This window comes from Danio rerio, chromosome 11, assembly GCF_049306965.1.
Source record: "Danio rerio strain Tuebingen ecotype United States chromosome 11, GRCz12tu, whole genome shotgun sequence".
In the NCBI taxonomy this organism is placed as follows: Eukaryota; Metazoa; Chordata; class Actinopteri; order Cypriniformes; family Danionidae; genus Danio; species Danio rerio.
In genome coordinates, this window is record NC_133186.1 from 13,839,533 (window position 1) to 13,864,172 (window position 24,640).

General features: G+C 34.7%; 2 protein-coding genes across 21 annotated transcripts in view; one reads left to right on the top strand and one right to left on the bottom strand.

Annotated features, from left to right (window-relative positions):
• mast3b (microtubule associated serine/threonine kinase 3b) overlaps window positions 1-14,273 on the bottom strand; it is a 74,391-nt gene extending 60,118 nt beyond the window's left edge. For 5 of the 15 annotated variants that reach the window (XR_012387074.1, XM_073916549.1, XM_003199469.7 and 2 more), the window contains exons 1-2: window positions 2,206-2,667; window positions 1,550-1,632 (exon numbers count right to left, since the gene is read on the bottom strand). Coding sequence is in view for 10 of the 15 variants with exons in the window: in XM_073916549.1 (XP_073772650.1) it covers window positions 1,550-1,632; window positions 2,206-2,291 (169 nt within the window). In the remaining 5 variants the exon portion in view is untranslated. Of the gene's footprint in view, window positions 1-1,549; window positions 1,633-1,912; window positions 2,668-5,200; window positions 5,288-13,966 lie in introns of those variants that run through there. The other 10 variants (XM_073916546.1, XM_005155958.6, XM_009305917.5 and 7 more) reach the window with 3 other exon arrangements.
• The window catches only part of il12rb1 (interleukin 12 receptor subunit beta 1), a 61,813-nt gene continuing 50,677 nt past the window's right edge, over window positions 13,505-24,640 (top strand). For 2 of the 6 annotated variants that reach the window (XM_073916558.1, XM_073916559.1), the window contains exons 1-2: window positions 13,774-14,161; window positions 23,868-23,928. In XM_073916558.1, coding sequence (XP_073772659.1) covers window positions 23,895-23,928 — 34 coding nt within the window. In that variant the 5' untranslated portion in view covers window positions 13,774-14,161; window positions 23,868-23,894. Of the gene's footprint in view, window positions 14,162-23,867; window positions 23,929-24,640 lie in introns of all 6 variants that reach the window. The other 4 variants (XM_073916561.1, XM_073916562.1, XM_073916563.1 and 1 more) reach the window with 3 other exon arrangements.

The following is a 24,640-nucleotide window of genomic DNA, read 5'->3' on the forward strand; positions in this document are numbered from 1 at the left end:
TAAAATAAATCTTTTTTGAAGTTCCAAATAGTACAATTTCTTGTGTCTGAATTTCACAGAATTTTCAACTTTAAATCACAGGCAGGGAATAAACTTAAACTAGAATAGTTAAATTTTGCCATGACCACAAATTTAATACAGTACTAACCTAACAATGATTTCAGCACAGCAGATCCTGCGATGCAGATATTGCAGATGCTCGCATTACAATACCAATGCTAAAACTAGGGCTGGGCAATAAAACTGATATCTGTATTTATTGACCGAACACTATTGTCAATAATGATAATATAAAAAGATTGGTATGTATTTTTGGTATGAAGCGCTATAGATTTATTAAATTGTGGCTGCTCAGAGTGTGTAGACAACGCAGGCGCATTTTCAAGGTACACCTAACTGAAAAAAAATCAGAACTTTTCTGAATGCCCAGAGCACTTGAACAAACCAATCTGCTTCACATTTGTGTGGAAAATATACATTTCAGTAATAACGACAGACTAATTACCTCAGACAAACACAAAGCACGCACTCACGCTTGTCACTTAAGGTATGAATAACAAAACACGCAAAAATTAGTACTGTATAGCAGCAGTGAGGATAATGTAAATTAAAAAGGATGTAAGAGTGACTTTTTGGTTTCTTTTCTTGTGCATCCTAGCCACTAGCTCCCCATCTGAAAGATTTTTTTAGCATAGGGGGTAATGTAGTCATTCAACCTCACAATTTGTTATGTATGTTGCGGTTTGTATTTGAATAATGTTGGCTGGTGCCTTTACTTGAAAGCTCAGATCTGATTATCATAACTTGTTTTGTTTACAGTTTGAGGTTTACTGCATCATTATTATTGACACCCTATAGATGTTGATCTACCTTAAACCACCGCACACACTTTGTAACATTTTATCACGTTTAAGAGTCTCTTCAACAATTATGTTTATTTTATTATAAAGAGATGAGATACTTTCTTTAAATATTTTTGTAAATCTATTTGCCATAGTAAAGTTGGTAAATAAAATTAAGGTGGTTAAATAAAAAAAATCCTACTATCCTAAAATGTATTGTTAAAATATTTATATTTATCGAAAGCAAATGATATGAAACATGATATCGTGATCATTTTTTTTGTAATATCGCCCAAACTATATATTGCACAGCCCTAATTCCTATATATTGCACAGTTCATTTAGTTTTCTTCAATTTCTTGAGATTAAATCACTAAGTGGTTGAATCATTGTGAATGAAGACTATGTAAAACGTTTTAAACTTTGGTCTTTTCCTAACACAAAGCTAACATGCAGCTTCAGAAGATGAAGCAAGAAATGCTTAAAGTTGAAAAAAGTTAAAAACCAACAAAGAACATAAATGCACAATGTTATGGACGAACTATCCCTTTAACTAAAAGTAAACCCTTGAGCTGGTGTGGTGAGATTCATGAGGGTGACGGAGTGGACAGGCTTGTGTTACTCCAGCTACATCAACCTCTCAATGGTGACAAGCAAGCTCAATGTCAGCTGTCCTGGCGCGGGTTTCATGTGACGAAGAGTATTACCTGTGTGGGCGGACAGAGGCGAAAGAGGGCGGGTGGGCGATGGTGTTCCAACACCAAGGCTCTTTCTATTACTGCTGCGACAGCTGCAACACACAAACAAGAGGGGGAGAGGGATTAATAAAAAGCTTTCTTCATAATCCAGCACCGGCTTTGATTGTATAAAGCAAACTTAACAAAAAGAAAAACCCCAAAGGATTTAATGATCAGTAGTGTTATAATACCATCGCTTATTTGATTTAATAATAAACCCGCAAGTAATTCTGCAACATCTGCAGGCATCAAATAGGGTGTCCTTCAGCATGACTGCATTCTGCATTAGCTAAGAGAGACTGGAGATGTGCATGTGATGTGACACTTGCTCACCCAACACCTCTGTAAAGTCATGCACTCTCTGGCATTGCATCTTCAATTCTGCAGCTACTGATGCATATCAGAGCATACAGAGTTACCTGCAACGATAGCACGAAATAAAGCAGTTTTCATAGACCCTGGTCTATTATAGTGCGTCATATTTGATTAGGCACGCTACTATGATACCTAGGCAAGCAGTACACCATGTTTTCAGACATAGCACTCCATGGTGCGATTACATAAGTCGACCAAAAGTTGCGCATGTACAAAACTTCCTAACATGTGTGTCTAATGTTGCAGGTTACCTTTTGGATCGCTTGAGCATCACGCCTGTAACAAAATGAGCTTTGCTGCTGCCAGGCAACGCGCTCCAGGAACTTGGATCAGACATAATCGCATACGATTAGAGTGTCAACTGTCCAAGCGACACCGAGGAACAGAACCAGAACGAAGAGTCGAACCTCTTCCGATTCATGAGTCCGCCTCTTGACTGGATAAACTCGTCCGGGAAACCGCGTCTTGCTCGCGACGGCTCATATCTGCTCTTTGTGTGCCACGCTGCTGTTTGCCTGGACTCGTCGTGCAACTTGCTAAAAGTTCAAACGTTCACATTCTGTTCACAGCTTCTTTTGATATCGTCTCGAGGTGGCAGAAAGTCATTTATTTACTTTCCGAAATGCGACTCCCAGCGGGTAGCAGGTGTGAGCCCATGTTTAAGAGTAAAGATGCTGTGTGTGTTGTGCTTGTTTCTCTAGTGTTGATTGATTGCCGGTTGATAAGCTTAGAATGTACCATCTCGCTGAAAAGAGGGGAGACGAGTCTAGCTTAGCCGAATGTGAGATTTACTTTAAAGACGTCTGTTTTACGGATTTCTGCTATTCGTCGTAAAAATAATAATAGTAAAAATGTTTTTTTAAATAAACTTTTTTTACTATATAAATTAAGACCGAAGGCATAACCAGTCTTAAAAGTGGCATAACCCAACGTAAATGTCTCCCTGGTGACGTCACATTTCACGTGTGTTTATCAAAAAAGGACAAAACTTAGTTATTATTTTACATTAAAATATATTATTTTTTTATTATGAAAACAAATCCAACAAATGTCTTGAATATATTGGTAATCTCTTTATTTTATTGGCAAAGTTTTACATACACAAACAGAAATTTGCTAAATCATCTCCCACATTAACAGTTTTTTTGTATCGAGTTTGACTTTTTTATTTCTACTGTGAAATTGTTGAAAAGCATGAATTATTATGACACTTTTTTATTCCCCAGTCAATTCTTAAATTCATTGGATGTAGAAATGCTGAACACTATTCATTGTGTAATTTAATTTATTTTTATTTATTTATCTTTGTTTTTTTGTTATTTATTTATTTATTTATTTATTTTTTGCTTTTTACCATTGTTGTATTAGTTTTTTGTGTGGTTCATATTTTGTATAGTGTTGTATGTTTGTTACTGAAGGTTATGCAATAAAAAAATGTAGCCATATCAGTCACCCAAACCCATACCCATAAAGAGGTGAAGTTGGTTTTATATTTACACATTCTAAATTTCTCCTTAATAATATAATTTCAGAAAAGTATTTTTTGCTAATTCTAAACAGTAAAATCATATTAGCAGCCAATGAAAGTACAACATTTCACTATCAAAATAATAGTGCGTTTTCAAGTCAAACTTGAAATCCCATACTCGCATGTGATTTCACCGGAACCGGAGCACCTGGAGGAAACCCACGCAAACACAAGAAGGACATGCAAACTCCACACAGAAACGCCAACTGATCTAGCTAAGGCTCGAACCAGCAACCGTCTTGCTGTGAGGCGAACATGCTACCCACTGCGCCACCATGCAGCCCAATAATATATTGTAATAATATTGTAATATTGTAAAATAATATACTATAAAATTGACCTTAAATTTTAAAAGTAAAAGTTAAAATTCTTAAAAGTTTTTTCTTTTATTTTCGTTCCAGGCAAAAAAAAAGACTTTCTCCAGGAAAACAAAATGACAGGAAATACTGTGAAAATGTCCTTGCTCTGTTAAACATAATTTGTAAAATATTTACAAAAGAACAAAAATTTGACAGGAGCGCTAATAATTTTGATGTCAGCTGTGTGTGTATGCATGTATGAGATTACTTTTCACATTTTGTTAATTTTTTTTATTATTAAAATCTTCCAAATTTTGAAAAAAGTATTGTTATTAACTAAATTACAATTAATAAGAATTGCAAATGTTTTCATGTGTTGTGACTTGTGAGTGAAAAGTCAGATGACTACTATTCTTAACTATTCAAAAATGACTAAATATTGGTACTGTATATTCATTCATTTTTCTTCAGCTTAGTCCTTTTATTCACCAGGGATCGCCACAGCAGAATGAACCGCCAATTTATTAAGCATTTTTTTTACACAGCGGATGTCTTGCCAGCTGCAACCCAGTACTGGGAAACATTCATACTCACTTATTCACACGCATACACTATGGACAATTTAGTTAATCAAATTCACCTATAGCACATGTCATTGGACTGTGAGGGAAACCGGAGCAGCCAGAGGAAACTCATGCAAACCCGGTGAGAACATGCAAACTCCATATAAAAACTTGCCAACTGACCCAGCCGGGACTCCAACCAGCAACCTTCTTGCTGCAAGGCAACAGTGCTAATCACAGAGCCACCCATACATAAAATAAATCAAGTTAATAAATTAAATAAAATATACTTAAAAATAAAATATTCAAAGACTTATGCTTACAATTATTATATTTATTTTAATTATATGTAATGATATAGCTAAAACATTTTTAAAAATAATAAATTATTTTAAAAAACTACAGAATAAACATTCAAGAATAATTTAATAAAATGTGTGTATTTATTTTTCTAATTAAAAATACAACAGTGGATGATGGTGAATTTTATAATAAAAAAGATGCCCAGACTCATGCAAGGAAGTTTAAGCTTCAAGCTTGTCCTATGAATATATATCTTTTAAAAAAAACTCTGTAATACCCTGCATGTACTGTATTGTACTGCAGGGCCAAAAAATCTTCAAAATGCGACAAACAATATTAAAATCAGCTACATATGTTTGCGGGCAAAACTCAGCCTAATGGCTATGCTATCCAGATATGAATCATACACATAAGACATGAGTAACATACAGATATGAGTACTGGTTCCATTTAATGAAAAAAAAAAAAAACATGCTGACTAACAGAAGACTCTCTAGCAGACCAGGAGCAGCAGGTTTATGTAATGTTTTGGCATGTGGATGGACTGTCTTACCTCCAGGGATGAAGGGATTGTAAAGGACTGCAGGGGCTGCCAGGACTGCATGGACTCAGGATGATGGGACTCTGGCTGGGTGACAAACTGAAAAGCAAGACACGTTTACATGCATTAGCGCTTTGACTAAGTGCATGTGGATTGTTTTTTTTTTTTTGGATTGTTTTCATCATGCTTTAGGCAGCACTTGCAATTCAAAGTGCTTTAGGGATTAATTAAATGGCATAGTGCTGCTTTGACACGTGAAATATAAAGAGGGGAAAAAAGTGCACAAATGGATGAATGAGATACGAACAGGGACTTTGCATGTTAAAGCTGCTGTAAGTGATTCTTTCGGGATTATGCATAAACTGTATACAGTACTACCACCCAAAGAATATACAGAGGGTTTGATCAATTAATTAAATTAAAATACAGTAAAAAAAACAAAAAAAAACAATGCTGAGATATATGATTAACATGAAAAATAATCATTATTTTAATAAAAATGTAATTCAATTCTATTGTAATTAAAAAAAAAATTTTTTATTTATATGTGTTTATATTTTAATTTTAATATAAAATTTCATTGTATACACAATTGATATATGTATATATAGTCACACAAACACACACACACATATATATATATGTACATACTTACTGTATATACATATATATACAGTATATACAGTATACTGTGTGTGTGTGTGTGTGTGTGTGTGTGTGTGTGTGTGTGTGTGTGTGTGTGTGTGTGACTATATATACACTCACTGGCCATTTTATTAGGTAAACCTGTCCATCTGCTGGTTAACACAATTTTCTAATCAGATAATCACATGGCAGAAACTTAATGTATTTAGGCATGTAGACATGGTCAAGACGATCTGCTGCAGAGCAAAGCGAGCATCAGAATGGGGAAGAAAAATGATTTAAGTGACTTTGAATGTGGCAAGGTTGTTGGTGCAAGACGGGCTGCTCTGAGTAATTCAGAAACTGCTGATCTACTGAGATACGCAAAACCATCTCTAGGGTTTACAGAGAAGGGTCCCAAAAACAGAAAATATCTAGTGAGTGGCAGTTCTGTGGACACAAATTCCTTGATGCTTGAGGTCAGAGGAGTCAAAGGCAACAGTAATGCCTAGTTCAGACTGCGTGATTTTAGCCCCGATTTTGGCTCGCCGACAGGTTTTGAGAAATCGCAGACAAATGCCTGAAATCACAGGCAAATCGTTGCTCGTGCACGTGAGTGACAATCACACAGTATGAACTATCAAAGACGTGATCTGAGAGAATCGCAGATGAGTCGCCGATGCCTGCGAGATATTTGGCGTGCCAAATATCTGAAGCTGTCGGCGATTTAAATCATGCTGTGTGAATTGAGTTTTGACTGAAAATAACATCAGCGATCGCCTACAGCCAGTGAGAGAGCAGCATTTACTTGTGTGTGTGTGTGTGTGTGTGTGTGTATACTTGCTGCAGGCCAGCGGGAGGCTGGGGAAGAAGTTAAAAGCGCTCTTTTTCGGTTTATTTGGACCCACGAAATGGAGGAAAAACTAGTGGAGGTTTGACAGGACTCAGGAGTAACCGTGTCTGTTTGACATTTCATACAGAAAGAAATTAGTTTATTATCAACGTTGAGAAGAAATGGCTAATTCCCTTTAACCTCAGATGAGCAAATATGCACATTTTCTACCCCATTAAAGGCTTCTTTCTCATTATGTAGTTAATAACAAAAGACATACTACGTGTTTTTGGCTGTGAGACAGAGTTCGGACAAACTTGTCGGCGAAGGTCATGCAATATGAAAGTTCTTGTCACCGATCCATCTTGCAGTGTAAACAAAGCAGAGACGAAACGCTAGCCAAGATAGTCATGCAGTGTGAAAACATCTGTGACACGATTACTTTGAAAATCATGCAGTCTGAACTTGGCATAACTCAAACAACCACTTGTTACAACCGAGGTATGTAGAAGAGCATCTCTGAACGCACAACACGTCCAACCTTAAGGCAGATGGGCTACAGCTGCAGAAGACCACACTGGGTGCCACTTCTGTCAGCTAAGAACAGGAAACTGAAGCACAGGCTCACCAAAATTGGACAATAGAACATTGTAAAACCATTGCCTGGTCTGATGAGTCTCGATTTCTGCTGCAACATTTAGATGTTAGGGTCAGAATTTGGCATCAACAACATGAAACCATGGATCCATCCAGCCTTGTATCAATGGTTCAGGCTGCTGGTGGTGTAATGGTGGAGTATTGTTGCCGTGTATTTTCCTTTGTGACCACAGGGTACCCATCTTCTGATGGCTACTTCCAGCAGAATAACGCGCCCTGTCATAAAGTGTGAATCATCTCAGACTGATGTCTTGAACATGACAATGAGATCACTGTACACAATTGGCCTCCACAGTCACCAGATCTCAAGGGTCAAAGGTACATTCGCATCATGGATGTGCAGCTGACAAATTTGCAGCAACTACATGATGCTATTATGTCAATATGGACCAAAATCTTTGAGGAATATTTGCAGTACCTTCTTGAATCCATGCCATGAAGGATTAAGTCAGTTCTGAAGGCAAAATGGGGCCCAACCTGGTACTAATAAGGTGTACCTAATAAGGTGGCCGGTGATATAACATGTTCATTGGGTGCTCAAGAAACTTTTTTTATAATGATTATCATTAATACTGAAAATAGCTGAAATACAAAGGCAAAAATGCAATTTCTTTTTTGTGTTTGGTCGGAAATTATTATTATTATTATTTATTTATTTATTTTTTTTTTTTTTGAATATTCAGGCCTCCTTTATCACATGAGATAATTTTTTTGTTTTTCTTTAGCAGCCAGATTTCTAGTGTCCAAACTTCAATTAATTTGGCTGGAGAACAAATGTTTAATGTCACTTTTCTCATTCAAGTGCCGCTAGTCTTTTCCCTTTGTACGGCAGAGCTGTTCTCCTTTCATAGTTTATTTCAAAAGTACAGCATTTATGTATATGCAAGTTATGTATAATTTATGTTAAGAGGCTAAAAATAGGAGTGTGGCCCACACCATTTTTTTAACCAACCAGCATCCTTGGAGGTTCTCATGTGATTGGGGATTGGCTTTAACATGGAGGGCATGTGAATAAATGGACAGATGGTCTTTAGTAAGGTGAAGGTTAGCAAGATGGCTAAAATCACTTACGACATCTTTCAATAGCATGATTTCCACTTAGCAGCAGTTGCTCTGATGGAAAATGTCATTGGCGAAGAGATGGAATGTGTAATGTATGATGATGATGAGTTAATAAGCAACATGATTCATATCAGACATCTGACAGCATATGCATTTGACTATTAGAACAGTTCAATTCATATACAACCATATGAAAATTACGAATTTCCTCTATTTTTGTCAACTGTTTTCTGTCTGGCCCCGCAAAACATTTTTTTTTGTGTTTAAAAAAGGTCTAATAGACATCGAAACATAGACGTCTAGGTTAAAACAAAGCTAAATCAATAAAAAGCAAACAGATGTCTAACAATCCTCCAAAGTAGATTAGTAGTCATTATATAGACACACGCTAATACTTTTATGTTGCTTTAACTCATTTTAATAAGATAATCAGGTTTCAGCAAATTTTTAAAGTTATACACAGTTTAACTTATTTTTTTGTCGGTTTTATTGATGTAAGTTGAGATAACTACAAAAGTATAACTAAAAAATGTAGGGAGCAGGACTTTGTAACAGGGCATGATTGATTACAAAAAGGGCAGCACAATATCATTTCAGCATATACATTTGAAGTCAGAATTATTAGCCCCCCTATTTATTTTTTCCTAATTTCTGTTTAACAAAGATAAGATTTTTTCCAGGCGAGGCAGTGGCGCAGTAGGTAGTGCTGTCGCCTCACAGCAAAAAGGTCGCTGGGTCGCTGGTTCAAACCTTGGCTCAGTTGGTGTTTCTGTGTGGAGTTTGCATGTTCTTCCTGCCTTCACGTGGGTTTCCTCCGGATGCTCCGGTTTCCCTCACAGTTCAAAGACATGCGTTACAGGTGTATTGGGTAGGTTAAATTGTCCATAGTGTATGAGTGTGTGTGTGTGTGAATGTGTGTGTGGATGTTTCCCAGAGATAGGTTGCGGCTGGAAGGGCATGCGCTGCGTAAAAACTTGCTGGATAAGTTGGTGGTTCATTCTGCTGTGGTGACCCCGGATTAATAAAGGGACTAAGCCGACAAGAAAATTAATGAATGAATGAAAGATTTTTTCCAACAAATTTCTAAACATAATAGTTTTAATAACTCATTTCTAAAACTGATTTTATTCTAGCTGAAATAAAACAACTTAGACCTTCTCCAGAAAATTTTTTTTTTATCAGACATACTGTGAAAATGTCTTTGCTCTGTTAAACATAGTTTGGGAAATATTTAAAAAAGAAAAAAATATTTTCTTATGAAGAGCCAAAAACCAAATTTGATTGAGGGCAGTGGGCCGAAGGTGAATATACCAAACTGCACTGGAAAAGTTGCAAGGTTCCACACAATTCTTTCAGATTGTTCCAAGACAAACCGATTAAATTAACACATATAAGTGGATTAAACATTAAATAATTAAGTAGTCCCAGAAAAAAATTTCCAGAATTGTGTTGTTTAAGCTCATTTTACAAAAGGTTTAACAAGCAGCAATATATATATATATATATATATATATATATATATATATATATATATTTGTGTTTAATTACTTTAAATTTTCAATTAATAATTTCTTAATTTATTGCATACTAATTAATAAAGACTTTTTAATATTTTTTTATATTTAAATTTTTTTTTTTTTATAGTTTTATAAACTTATAAGAATAAAAACATAATTCCTTTTTAACACAATGGAGATCAATGCTGAATCCACTAGTAAAGCTGCACCTGCCTCTGCCATGTCTTCTGCATGGTATTCTATACATCAGTCACAGTGTATTTTTAAAATCGGATTCATTCACAACCTTTAATTGAAACATTTAATTTCAGTATGCTTGTTTGTAGCTCAGCAATAAAACAAAGTACAAAAAAAAAAACTACCTCCCTTCTAAGATGGGATGGAGGGCCAAATTAAAAGTTACCAAGGGTGAACTTTGACCAGCAGGCCCTAGTTTGGGAATCTCTGGCATAGATAGTCACATCACAGTATCTGCAATGTCAAGTTTGGATTATAATTCACCTTTTGAGACTGTGACTGAGTAAGATATTAAGAGAATTTAAATCTTTTGGGCTATTGCGTTTAATTTTTTTCTACTATGAATACTACATTAACACTTGGAGTGAGCCAAAATATTTTTCAAAACTGTCCAAAGACAATGAGTGTTGTTGACTGTTGACTATGTCTACAGTGTTATTTTACATCTGATTATTTAATTGCGTAACCTTAACAGTTAAACTTCTTAGAGTACTGTTTATTTAATTCGCATCTTTGTTCTGTTGTATTAGTTTACGCTTGTCATTTTGTTTATTAAATTTCATGCCGATGCATTCCCTATCAATGTAAAATGATTTATTTCTAAGTATTAGAAATTCCACTCGCAATATACTGTATATCGCAGAAATATATGTAGTCCTAATTACAAATGTGAAGTAGAGCTATGCAATATGATGATCAAGCATGGGCTGGTATAAGATTCTGACGGTATGATAACCTTGGATAAAAATATCACGGTATCACGGTTTTGTAATTACTGATCTAAAATATGCTATTTTAAAATGTCTGGGTAGGAACGATATAACAGAAAGGTTGGCAGTTTTAAAACCTTGACTTTTCCAAACTGCGGTAAACCTTGAAAAACGGTTTTCATCCAATACCTTATAATGATATACTACATATTGTTTTGCAAAAATACAAAGTCTATTAATATTGAGAATGGGATATTAGACTAAAACAGAAACAAGAATAACACATGGAGAGAACGTTGCACGCTTGTAGTACAATGTTTACATTTAGCATTTCTTTATCAATATTTTATGTTGGGTAAAAGTGTTTTAGATTTCATCTTTTTATACATAATATATTTCTACATATTTAATCCAATATTTACACAGGAGTTCTAAATAAATGAGAAAAGATGATTGAGTACATTTTTTATAAATACACATCTATACACAGTCATACATTACGGACAATTTAGCCTAATTCACCTGTACCACATGTCTTTGGACTGTGGGGAACCCGACCCGGAGGAAACCCACGCGAATACAGGGAGAACATGCAAACCCCACACAGAAACACTAACTGACCCAGCTGAGGCTCGAACCAGCGACCTTCTTGCTGTGAAGCGACAGCACTACCTACTGCATGACTGCGTCCCCATGTTGATATATATATATATATATAAAGTTAATATGATATACGTTTATTGTCATAAGGATATAATATGTTTGTCGTATTGCCTAGTCCTAATGAGAAGTCAGTCAGATATGTCTGAATATAGTTTTGGGCTATTGTTAGACGTCTATTGGGTTTTCACTGACAGGCCAAATTTAGCCATGTTTTAAGCCATGACATGTTTAGTATGTTTAGATATCAATTAGATGTCTTTTAAACACAAAATTGCTTGGTGGAAGCTGTTTCACCACTGTAAACATTCAGTAAATGACTTTAATGTGTGACCTTCAAAGTCACTTACTGTTTACTGCCACCATAACTTTCAGTTCCACAAAAAAAGCATTTGGGCCATTAACTGCAGGTTCTCATGTTTCCTTCACGCCATTCAGTGACATCATCAGCCGGGCACCATAACACACTCTGGCTAGGTATTTACACGTAAAGTCAAACTGAAATCCGATTAATGGAGCAAACCACAACAGAAACGAGGCATGTTGTTAGCTTGAGCTGCTTTAGAAAGGTATTGATTATTGTGACCTTAATGACACTGTTTTAGAACTGGCCGTTCTACCCTTTGTACTAAATATCCCCCGAAGTGCTCTGGCTATAGCATGAGTCAAACTTTGATGAACTCTCTGGTTTGCATAACAAATGAGCATTTTTTGGTGACCTAAAAGCTAACTGGAACGTTAAATATGTATGACTGTACAAATAGGGCTGCCACCGTCTGGCAGTCTGCATATTCTCACCGCAATGGATAGCAACAAGCGCAGTGGAAGTGTGAAGATGTTGTCATGGTGAAGTGAGAAAACTGGAGACGACCCAACTGTGAATCCTACCCCCCTGTGCTCAACAATCTGATGTTATGCTGCTTTCAACAGCTCTCTGTGCATTCACATTCAGAATCTGCATTGTTTCGTCAAACTCATAATATCATAGATACAATGCAATGCTTTCTGGAACCCAAAGGAGAAAATCCCCATTAAACAACAGCAGTAATCCTCAATCATATTTGCAGATGCTTCTGCTGAAGAAGGATGCTCCGGATGCGAGCTCCTACACGCTGGGATTGGAAATGTAGTGGGTTGTGGGGTCGACTATATTCACTCCAAGCTCAGAGTGGGAGGACAGGGTTGGAAAGCTGCAGTGATCATGTTGAAGGCAGGCAGAAGCAAGTGTCAGAAAAAGCAGGAAAACATTGCGAGAACGATACGGATGCGATAAGGAGAGTGTCAGAACACTCAGACTCGTGTTCTCACTTAAAAGCTTGGCTCATAGTAGGATCCTGAAAGTGTGATTAGAGTGTTCACCCAATAGAAAGCGCATCTGCAATCCCCTGATGTATTCAGCTGTAATGTGATGCAACGTGATGTGGAGTCATTCCAATAAAATAACATTTGGTGCATGGAGATTATGGTGAAGACCATATTGGAATTGTAGGCAGCGAAAATGAATGTATATGCTGTTATATTTACAGTGGATTTTCAGAAATTTACAGTAAATGTATAGTAATGGGCCTACCATTAAAATATCAAGATATATCACAACACTCATGGAACTCAAATAATGCAATAAACATTAAAAAATAATGAACAGCATTACTCTTTAGAGGATGATACGATCAAAAACCATAACAATGAACTATAATGTGTATAATAATAATACATACATACATACATACATAAGGTTTGTTGTTTTCATAAATTATAAGTTTATAATTTTAAACATCATTTTGCAGTAAAGTTCATGTATAATTTTAATAAAAATATATTGCTGAAAGAGGTAAGGTATAGGCTACTTTACGTCAAAAAAATATTTTAATGTAAAATTTAACACAATGTGCTTTTAAATATATTCAAACTTGTTTAACAATCCTACATTTTAGCATTTAACTTTTTTTTAATTAAACATTAAATAATTTCTATAATGCTAAATCAGAAGAAACCCTGATATATATTCAAATGAATAAACAAAAGTCGTTATTAACAAGGACACTGACTGTCAGATTTAGTCGTGCGCATTAAAATAAAAGGAAATGCACTCTCTAAGAACAAAATTGTCTATTTAATCGATAATAATGAAGTGTTTATATACTGAATATACAAAATATACTGCAAGACATTATTTAACTCGTGTTCCAAACTGTAGGCGATACAGTAATTTTGACATTTGCTTCCGTACAGCAAACACTTGTCAATGCTAGTGCTACCTATATCGTTACTTTTTTTTGCTAGTTTATTTCACATCATTACCAACCATAGAATAACGCGGGGATACGCAGAAATATGAACAAACGACGTTATTTAATAACATTTATCAGCTGTCTTTGTCGGTTCGTCTCTCACAGCAGTTCCGAGGGGTTTCCCCCATCTCGAGTAAATAATTCATCACGAACATTTGAACAACGAAAGAATATATATTTGAGCTTACTCCAAAGTGAGGGAGGGGATTTTCAGCTTGTCTCTCCTCTTCATCTCTAAGAACCCCGTGAAGAAGAACGGTCAGGTGAAAACAAACAGCTTGTTTCAGATCTCACGCGAGACAACACAAAGTGTCCACTGTTTACACATCGTCGTTTAACATCTGCCAAACGACAGCGAGAGGTTTTCTGCTGCACCGGCGCAGGTACTCCATTAAAACAGACTAATTCTCTGTGAACACTTTTAGTTAAAGTGATGTCATGTTTCTAAGCGAAAGTGACTGTGGTAGGCAGAGCGAGTGAGAGATGATTGAGATTGAATGGTGCGGTCACATCTCCCATGTGATTGCTCGGGGAGGTGTGCTACAACAACGTGCAACAACACAGGTGGAAAGGAAACAAAAAAGAAAAAAAAGTACAAAGAGATGTCATTTAAATGTTTATGAGAGACTTGTTTTTGACTTGATGTCTTAGCATGTAATTACAGTTTTCATGGCATCAGGGCAGCTTTTCGCCAATGAGCTGCTTGTATGGCAAGCTGTTTTAAGATTTATTTATCAAAACTAACTTGTCGTGAGACTATGTTTTTAAACTTCTGGGTTTTGAGTTAGCTATCTAATAGGCTACTGTCTTTTTATGAACAATATGCTTTGCTTAAAAAACGGCTATTTCTTAACAGATTAACTGGGTTTCCATCACCCCTTGTTAATGCAGACTTTAAGGAACTGTATAAATGGAACAAAATTTTGAATAAAAATCACTTAAAGTCGGCATGAAATCAAAATACACTCTTCTTATTTTTTAAAGGCTATGTAGTATTATCTTATTATAAATGTGTCTGTGCACTTTGTTTCATTTGTAATGCTTAAAGTGTCCTCATTAACTTTAATCAAACACCAAAAACCTTCCTTCACCCCTCAAACAAATATGGTACAATTTTGTCTGTAAAATTTAGCTCCTAGTTCCTGTCATCAGGTATCGTATCTGAATTCATGTGGTGGACAGTAATGCTCCACAAATTGTCTCAAATCTTCCTCCATTTTGTTAGCAATGCCCATCTTCCAATGATCCAATCAGTTCCCAAAGGATGAAACTTGCATCACGCTACAATTTATTAGATTTATTTCAGCAACTCTTTCAATAAGATGTGGGCTTCATCACAATAGCAGAAAAAAAAGGAATAACTTAACTTCACTTTTATGCAGTTCATCCATTTAAACCAGAAGTTGCTGAGTTCACTTTTTAATGAAATAGAATATTGAGTTAGGGGCTGGGCTTTCCTTTTGTGCATCATTCCTTTATAGCAAACTAATGGTAAGTGGGGTGTGGTTAAGAACATTGTGGCTAAAGTTGTCAAATTGACATTAACAGAGAATCACCGCCACTCCAAATGTGGAAGGACATTTGATTAAAGATACCCCAAAAAAAGTGTTTTCAATATATTAACTTGCATGGATTATCTAAAAAAGACAACATCTAAAGAATAACAAGATAAACATTGTACATTTTGATTTTACACAGAGTTAACAAAAAAGTTTTAACGCTCACTTGAGGTGGTTTGGACTTTAATGCAAATTAATGCAAATAATGGGAGCGAATAATGCATTTGCCAAATAAAATTTGATGTAGCAAACATTACACCCATGTGACTAATCAGCTGTTTCTGCTGAAGCTGTCGCAATAACATTGCACAACATTTGCAGCCAGCTACAGTTCGAGCATAAAAAGTCTGGTCAATACAACCTCCCAAAAATCGTAGATGTTGTCTTTTCTAATGTATGGGGCTCGACATAGTCTTAGTGCTTTTGCTGCCAAGCCATTTATCAAAAATTCTTCGTTTCTTCTTCTGTGCACAGCGTTATTTTTAGCAATTGCAAGCTGCACTACTAGGACATCTATAACTTGCCTGATCATTATTAACTGCAGCCCTATCTCTATTATGCTTGCCTTGTTTACTGTTAATTATAATACTTGATGCAATATTTGATTGGAAATACATCTAATTTGCATTTAGGACTTTTCTTTTTCTTTTTTGCAAACTTTGAAGAGATTTGTTTTACGCTAGAATTAAAATACCTCTATACTGAACATGTAATACACCTGTTCTTGACATCATCACAAGGTGCCATAGAAAACTGTATAGACATGCATGTTAAAATGATACTGATATACTGTACATATTGACAAACTCATTCATTCATTCATTTTCTTTTCGGCTTAGTCCCTTTATTAATCCGGAGTTGTCACTGTGGAATGAACCGTTAACTTATTCATTTTTTGTTTTATGCAGCGGATGCCCTTCCAGCTGCAACCCATCTCTGGGAAACATCCACACTTACTCACACTCATACACTACGGACAATTTAGCCTACCCAATTCACCTGTACCGCATGTCTTTGACCTGTGGGGGAAACCGGAGCACCCGGAGGAAACCCACGTGAGCACGATGAGAACATGCAAACTCCACACAGAAATAGCAACTGACCCAGCCGAGGCTCGAGCCAGCGACCTACTTGCTGTGAGGCAACAGCACTACCTACTGCGCCATAGCGTCGCCCAATTGACAAACTGTAAGGCTCAAACACCATTTCCTTTGTAAACCGCATGCATGCAAAATACCACCTAAATTCATACAAACTAATAAGTTAACTTAAATTCAGTTTTAAAATGCTGGATTCCACACAATACCTTCATATTGTCCCAACACAAATAAATTACAAAAACTTAAATGTTTTTACAAATTTAAGTTCTCAAAAATCCCTCAGGAATTGTGTTGATTCCTCCATTCATTCATTTTCTTGTCGGCTTAGTCGCTTTATTAATCTGGTGTCGCCACAGCGGAATGAACCGTCAACTTATCCAGCAAGTTTTTACGCAGCGGATGCCCTTCCAGCCGCAACCCATCTCTGGGAAACATCCACACACACATTCACACACACACACACTCATACACTACGGATAATTTAGCTTATTGAATTCACCTGTACCGCATGTCTTTGGACTGTGGGGGAAACCGGAGCACCCGGAAAAAACCGGAGGAAACCCACACGAACGCAGGGAGAACATGCAAACTCCACACAGAAACGCCAATTGAGCCGAGGTTTGAACCAGCGACCCAGCGACCTTCTTGCTGTGAGGCGACAGCACTACCTACTGCACCACTGCTTCGCCTATGTTGATTGAGCTCATTTTAAATAAGTAATTTGAACAAGCAGCAAGAAAACATTTTTTAATGTACAAAAGGTGTTACTGGGGTGTTAAATTTTCAAAAGTTAAACTTATATTTATGTTTTAGGTACCATACGTTGTGGGTAATGACCCAGTATATTATGAGTATGGATAACTTCTTTTCTTTCATTTATTCTGCTTCAGGAGTCAGTCTGTTGACTGTAAACAACACAACAAACAATGCAATAAATAGTTGTAAAGAAAAATTTGCTGTCATTGAACCTGAGAAAAACGTTAAAAATAACCATAATAACGTAGTCTCCATGTTATAATAACAATAATGATAAAACCATATCATAACATATCTTTATGAGTACAGTTCGACTGTATTATTTGTGTCCCCTTCAAAAAATCTTTAAAAAATTGCTCATAAGAACTTTAACTTTTATATTTAAAAGTATAAATATATATTCCCCCCTCCCCCCCACACACACACACTGTTCAATCAAATTTACTGCCGTTGAAAAGCATGAGGAAGTATCTGCAGGTATGTAGGCTAGCCTTTCTTTGTTTTATAAAAGCAAATGATTTTTGTCGTTATCATGAATATGGAGAAATACAAATAGAGCCTTTCATTTCAAATGATATATTATAACTAACAAAGTTATCGATTCGTGAATTTCAGGGCACCAAAATTCACTAAAACGATTTTATCCCATTAACAGTGTAGCTAGCTTAACTACATTTCTCAGTAGCGTGGCGGTAGCATCTCTGCTTTATAAATAAAAAGCTTTTCACAGTAGCAAAGCTATTTTATTAGTGAAGTAGCGCAGTAGCGTCCACACAAGCTCCATTTACTGATCCTGGATCAATAGAGTTTTAAATGTGTAACACCTGGTTTTATTTGATTTTTTGTTTTTGCTGTTACGCACTATAATTTATTATTGTTTGGTACAGCATATTATTTACAGTAAATCATTGAAATTAACAGTCCTGCCTCATATTTTTCATTGGCAGTTTTATTGATCACTAAGATGTGTTTGATCTGGATTTAAGTTGCTTCAATTTAAAAATGAAAATTCCAAAAAATGCTTAGATGTATTTTTTAATTGCCAAAAATATATCACCTTGCCTAACTAACTTAAATTTTGATTTTGAAACAACAGTAAACATTATTTTTGTGTGTGTGTGAAAAGGTCTGGTTTTGTGATGGCTCTGCTTTAAAATTAAATTAATATAACTTTAATTTAAGTGATGAAAGATTTTGAGATTCTAACAGTAAACAGAGCTACTGTAAGGTCACACCTGCTTGGTATAAATGCTTGAAAATGATTTCGTTGAAAATATCCGTTAGAATCTTAAATGTAATCAAAAAGTAATCAGATGTATTTAGTTACTTAACTTTTATAAAGTAATCGACAACGTAATTGTTTTATTTCAAATCCACTCAAATTTGTAAAAACAATCTGGATATTAAGGATAACTTAATTGAATTGTGTTGGGACAACATAAAGGAAATGTGTGGATCCCAGCATTTTTACAGTATTGTAACTAGGGTGCAAATTACAGGGGGTGGGTGAGGGGTTGGATCAATATAAATTTGACCATCCCTATAATAGTTCATGCCATTGTGAATGCGTGTTTGCTTGCAACCAGCAAATCTAGAGCACCAACAGGCATTTTTACAAACCTTTTTTTTTTTTTAAGTGTTTGTAGGTGTCTGTAAAACTTGATGCATTGATTGTATTTTATTATTAACTGGTTCACACATGGAAGTTTAACAGTAAGATAAAAAATAATAAAAATTATATATATATATATATATATATATATATATATATATATATATATATATATATATATATATATATATATATATATATATATATATATATATATATATGTGCAGTCTTTCGTGGTCATCCATTTATAGGTGCAGGAAAGCAAACCTGTCACCATTTACTTAATATCACAAATGCCATTGATACCCCTCAAACAAATAAATATTAATTTGGCTTGCCATAATATACTTCAACAAATGCACCAACTCTGCCATTTGGTCACAGGTGGAAAAACAAACAAAGCCAGAGGCCTTCAAGAGACCACTGGCACCTGTATTTACGTTGTTGAAGTCTGTCATTACAATATCTACAAGGCATTTTATCTTGAGACCATGGTGTGTCATTTATGATTACACAGTCAGTGAAGCTCTTGACCAATCAGCAGATTGCATTTCCTGGCTGCAAAAGCAAAAGTGCAAAAATGCATTTTGCTCACACAAGAACGCCATTTCCTGATTAGAAATGCTGACATAAATGAGCCAAATCAACACTCACTCGTGTGTTTTAATGAATAAAAAGTATAAAGGAGTTTATACAGTAGGAGCTTTCAAAGTGTTATTATAATAACTATGGTATTTACATCAAAAGGGATTATGGTAAATATTTTGGGGCTTTGCTTTCTGCTCTCTTTCTCTTTGTGTTGAGGACTTGAACACTGCAAAATAGAGAGCTGAGGTTTCTCAGTTACCATGGTGATGAGGACCTACCTTCTTCTCTCTTTTTTCTTTTTTTTTTCTTTTTTCCTTTTTTTGCTGATAATAAATCGGTGATGAACAGAAGTAAACTCAGAACGACTTGCTGCCACAGTGACTTTTGCTTTTGGATTAAAAATAAATATATATTGGTGTTGTAATATTGGAAGAGAAGTATCTGATTAGGCTAACTGCAGCTTAAACTCTGATTAATTTATTAATTCATTTATTTTTTGCAACATCATGCACAGATATGCATTTAACTCTAAAGGATTTTTGGTGAATTATATATAATATATTCAGACAGTTCTGGGCTGTAAGCACAAATTGTGAGTTAATTTTTACTTTTAAGAAGAGAAAATGACATAAAATAAAATTAAAATGGCATAAAATATAATAAAACAAACAAACAATAAAAAAAACTAGTAATAATAGTAATAAAATAATAAAATAATAATAAAAATAAATAAAATAATAAAAATAAATAAAATAAACAAACAACAACAACAATAATAAAATAAATAAATAATAAAAAATAAATAAATAAATAAATAAATAAATAAATAAATACAATAATTAAAAATGTATAAAATAAAAAGATAATAAACAAATAATTTAATTTAATTAATTTTAATTTAATTTCTTCAAAGATCAATCCCTTGACCACGAAATGGCTGCAAAACCCCCAAAAAGTTGCATAAAATCATACACATCTTACTATTACCATTTATATGTGAATATGTTTAGGTTTGCTTATAATAAATAATAAACAAAAATAATAAAATAAATATATCAAAAAATAAATTAGATTAAAATAAGTAAAATAAAAACTTCAATACCTATTTTGACCACGAGATGGCTGCAAAACGCGACATTGCTGAAAGTAATAGACACCTTATTGATCTTAAATGTGGATAAATTTAAAAATAAAACAAATAAATAAAATTAAATAAGGACGTCACGGTGGCGCAATGGGTAGCACGATTGCCTCACAGCAAGAAGGTCATATTATTAAAGTATAATAAAGCGACTAAGCATAAAATAAAATGAAATAAAATTTAATAAAACCAAATAAAATAAAAATACAAGTAAATGATTTGACCACAAAAACGCAAAGTTGCTGAAAGTCAAAGGCACCTAATTAATCTATTTTACATGAACAAATTGTTTTAGGTTTTGCCTTTACTGAAATAAAATAACATAAAATAAAATAAATAAAAAGGTCAATATCCATTTTGACCACGAGATGGCTGCAAAACGCGATGCTGCAGAAACTCGGACACCTTAATAATATCATTTATCAAGTTATCATATGCAAAATATCATATAATTCTGACACATTGTGTCCGATTATTAAGTAATTGATCTAAATTAATGTAGAATAATTATTTACTTTTACTTGCATAATATAAGTCCCAAACTCAAAGAGAAAGAAACAATAAAAGAGAAAGTAACACATCAAACTAGAAACGGGTGAGGTTTTCTTTTAACTCAAAAAACATTTTTCTTTCCCACAGATTTGTGATACTGTGTCATAGTTATTCATTTCAGACATTATTATAATACAACATAAAGCAAAACTGTCACTATGAGTAATACTGTAATAGTCTAAATTCGGCTGGGAAATTTTATATAAACTGCAATATTAACCCTTCTGTAAAATGTTTATGCTTATTAAAATATTTGGTAAATCTTTATAATAACTACACACTATGAATTATTTATTAAACATTAGCATCTAAATTAATTATCTGTTAAGCATTAACTCTACATTAATAAATGTTAGTGAGCAGTTTATAACTGCTGTATTCTTGACTTGAATAATTGTACTTTCATACTTTGTTGATTTTTCATTACTAAATTAAGTATTGCATTATTTATAAACCATTTGTATTTAAGAGTAGTTGGAGGTTTTTAAGATCATTCAAAAAGAGTTTATTAATCATTTACAATTGAAATCAACATTTATTTATCTTATTATACATGCATATAGTAATGGTTGCTATGTATAATATAATATAACAATATAATAATTTAACAATATAATAAGATGCAATGTTTAAACTCTACAGTCATTTTATTTTAATCAGGTTGCAAAGATTTATTTGTCATTTGATGCAGTTTCATTTGTGAATCTTGAACTTGAAATGAATAGAAATGAATGAATAAATCGTTTATGTTCTTTTCTCCTGTTTAGAATTTAACTGAGCATTTAATTGTCATTTATAAGGGATTTAATAAAGCATAAATAGTCATTTTACTTTCTTTCTTTCTTTCTTTCTTTCTTTCTTTCTTTCTTTCTTTCTTTTTTATTCTTTGTCTTTCTTTCCGTGTTTCTTTGTTTCTCTTATTAATTATTTATCTTTCTTTCTTTCTTTCTTTCTTTCTTTCTTTCTTTCTTTCTTTCTTTCTTTCTTTCTTTCTTTCTTTCTTTTTCTTTTTTATTCTTTGTCTTTCTTTCTTTCCTTGTTTCGTTGTTTCTCTTATTATTTTTCTTTCTTTCTTTTTTCTTTCTTTCTTTCTTTCTTTCTTTCTTTCTTTCTTTCTTTCTTTCTTTCTTTCTTTCTTTCTTTCTTTTTATTCTTTGTCTTTCTTTCTTTCCGTGTTTCTTTGTTTCTTTTATTAATTATCTTTCTTTCTTTCTTTCTTTCTTTCTTTCTTTCTTTCTTTCTTTCTTTCTTTCTTTCTTTCTTTCTTTCTTTCTTTCTTTCTTTCTTTCTTCTTTTCTTTCTTTCATGCTTTTGTTCTTGCTTCTTTCCTTTTTCTTCTTTCTTTCTTTCTTTCTTTCTTTCTTTCACTTCCTTTCTTTTTTGTTTCTTTTTTTATTCTTTATCTTTCTTTCTTTCCTTGTTTCTTTGTTTCTTTTATTATTTTTCTTTCTTTCTTTCTTTCTTTCTTTCTTTCTTTCTTTCTTTTTTAACATTTGAACATCAGAGAAAATGAATTTTACCATTTCCAGGAAACCTTTTACGGTGACCTTTTTAAAGACACGTACATACTTTTTAAAACTACTTTCAATCTAAATGAGCATACAGTATATAAGATCTAAGGAAACTTTAGTGAAGTTGTAAATCTCTCCTCCCAGTCAAACTCTGCATATACCTCTGCTGCTTTGCTGATTTTAATAACTTTAGGAAGCAGCTAATTTGTGGTTAAGTGTGGTAAAGTGTGGGTAAATAGCTGATTTCCTATTTGCAGACACCCCACCCTCCACAAACACATGTATAAAAGTGAAAGCAAAATCATTTGACAGAAACCATTAGTTGGCTGAAACTTTAAAATACACAAAAACATTTGCAGTAGAGGGTGACGCAGTGGCGCAGTAGGTAGTGCTGTCACCTCACAGCAAGACGGTCACTGGTTCGAGCCTCGGCTGGGTCAGTTGGCGTTTCTGTGTGGAGTTTGTATGTTCAGGTAAACTGGGTGGGCTAAATTGTCTGTGGTGTATGAATGCAAATTGGTGTGTGGATGTTTCCCAGAGATGGGTTGTGGCTGGAAGGGCATAAAAATTTAAAAATGGCGTAAAAATGTGCTGGATAGGTTGGCGGTTCGTTCCACTGTGGCGACCCCGGACTAATGAAGGGATTAAGCCGAAAAGAAAATGAATGAATGAATATAGTAAATATATACTAATTCAGCTGAGATCACAGAACACAGCTGACTTATGAAATAAAAAATAAATAAAAATGTATGTAAATAAAAAAAAACATAATAATATTTTGTGTAAAATAGGGTGGCATGGTGGCTCAGTGGTTAGCATTGTTGCCTCACTGCATGGTCATAGGTTCAAGTTCCGGCTGCTCCAGTTGGCATTTCTGTGTGGAGTTTCTCCGTGTTCGTGTTTGTTTTCTCCAGGTGCTCTGGTTTCCCCTACAATCCAAAGACATGCGATAAAAGTGAACTGAATAAACAAAATTGGCCATTGTGTATGAGTGTGTGTGTGTTTCCCTGCACAGGGTTGTGGCTGGAAGGGCATCCGCTGTGTAAAACATATGCCGGAATAGTTGGTGGTTTATTCTGTTGTGGCGACCTCTGAAATAGAGACTAAGCCAAAGGAAAGTTATAAATGAATGTAAAAATGCTTTTCATGCTTTCGTTCTTGCTTCTTTCTTTCTTTCTTTCTTTCTTTCTTTCTTTCTTTCTTTCTTTCTTTCTTTTTTTCTTTCTTTCTTTCTTTGTTTCTTTCTTTCTTTCTTTCTTTTTCAACCCAGGCTCATTCTGCAAACGTAACCCCGTGGATGTTTCTGCAGACCGCGAAATACGTCCTTGGAGGTACATATTTGTGCAGTTTTTGTTTTTGCGAATCAGCAAGTCGCCGCGGTGCGTGCTTTTTCGTGTCTCAAACACCTCTCGCAAGCCGCGCCGTTCGCGCTGTTCTCAGGTAAAAAGCCGCCGGAGGCTGCTGTCAAGCGACTGTCTGTCTGACTGACTGACTGACAGACCGGACAATCGGACGACCCAGCCATCCTCCTTCTTCTCCCTCTTCTCTAAACCCAAGCGATGAATTACAAAAGTCGTCCAGAAAAAGAAAAGCCCACTTCTGATTTTTACTGCGTTTTCAGATTTCAGCCGGCTCTTCCTCCTCCGGGCCTCCGCTCCGCCAACATAACACGAAGAGGTAACCGGACAAACTGGTTGCGGCGGGAAAGCCCTCCACACGGAGGCGGTGAGCTGTCAGCCGGCGAGCACGAAGAGGAGCGGCGTCACACCGCCATTATTATTATTTTTCTTTCTTTCTTTCTTTCTTTCTTTCTTTCTTTCTTTCTTTCTTTCTTTCTTTCTTTCTTTCTTTCTTTCTTTCTTTCTTTCTTTCTTTCTTTGTGTTTTCCTTTTGTTTCTTTCTTTCCTGCTTTAGTTATTTATTCATTCATTCTTTCTTTCTTTTTTTGACATTTGAACATCAGAGAAAATTAATTTCACCATTTCCAGGAAACCTTTTACGGTGACCTTTTTTAAAGACACGTACATACTTTTTTGAACTACT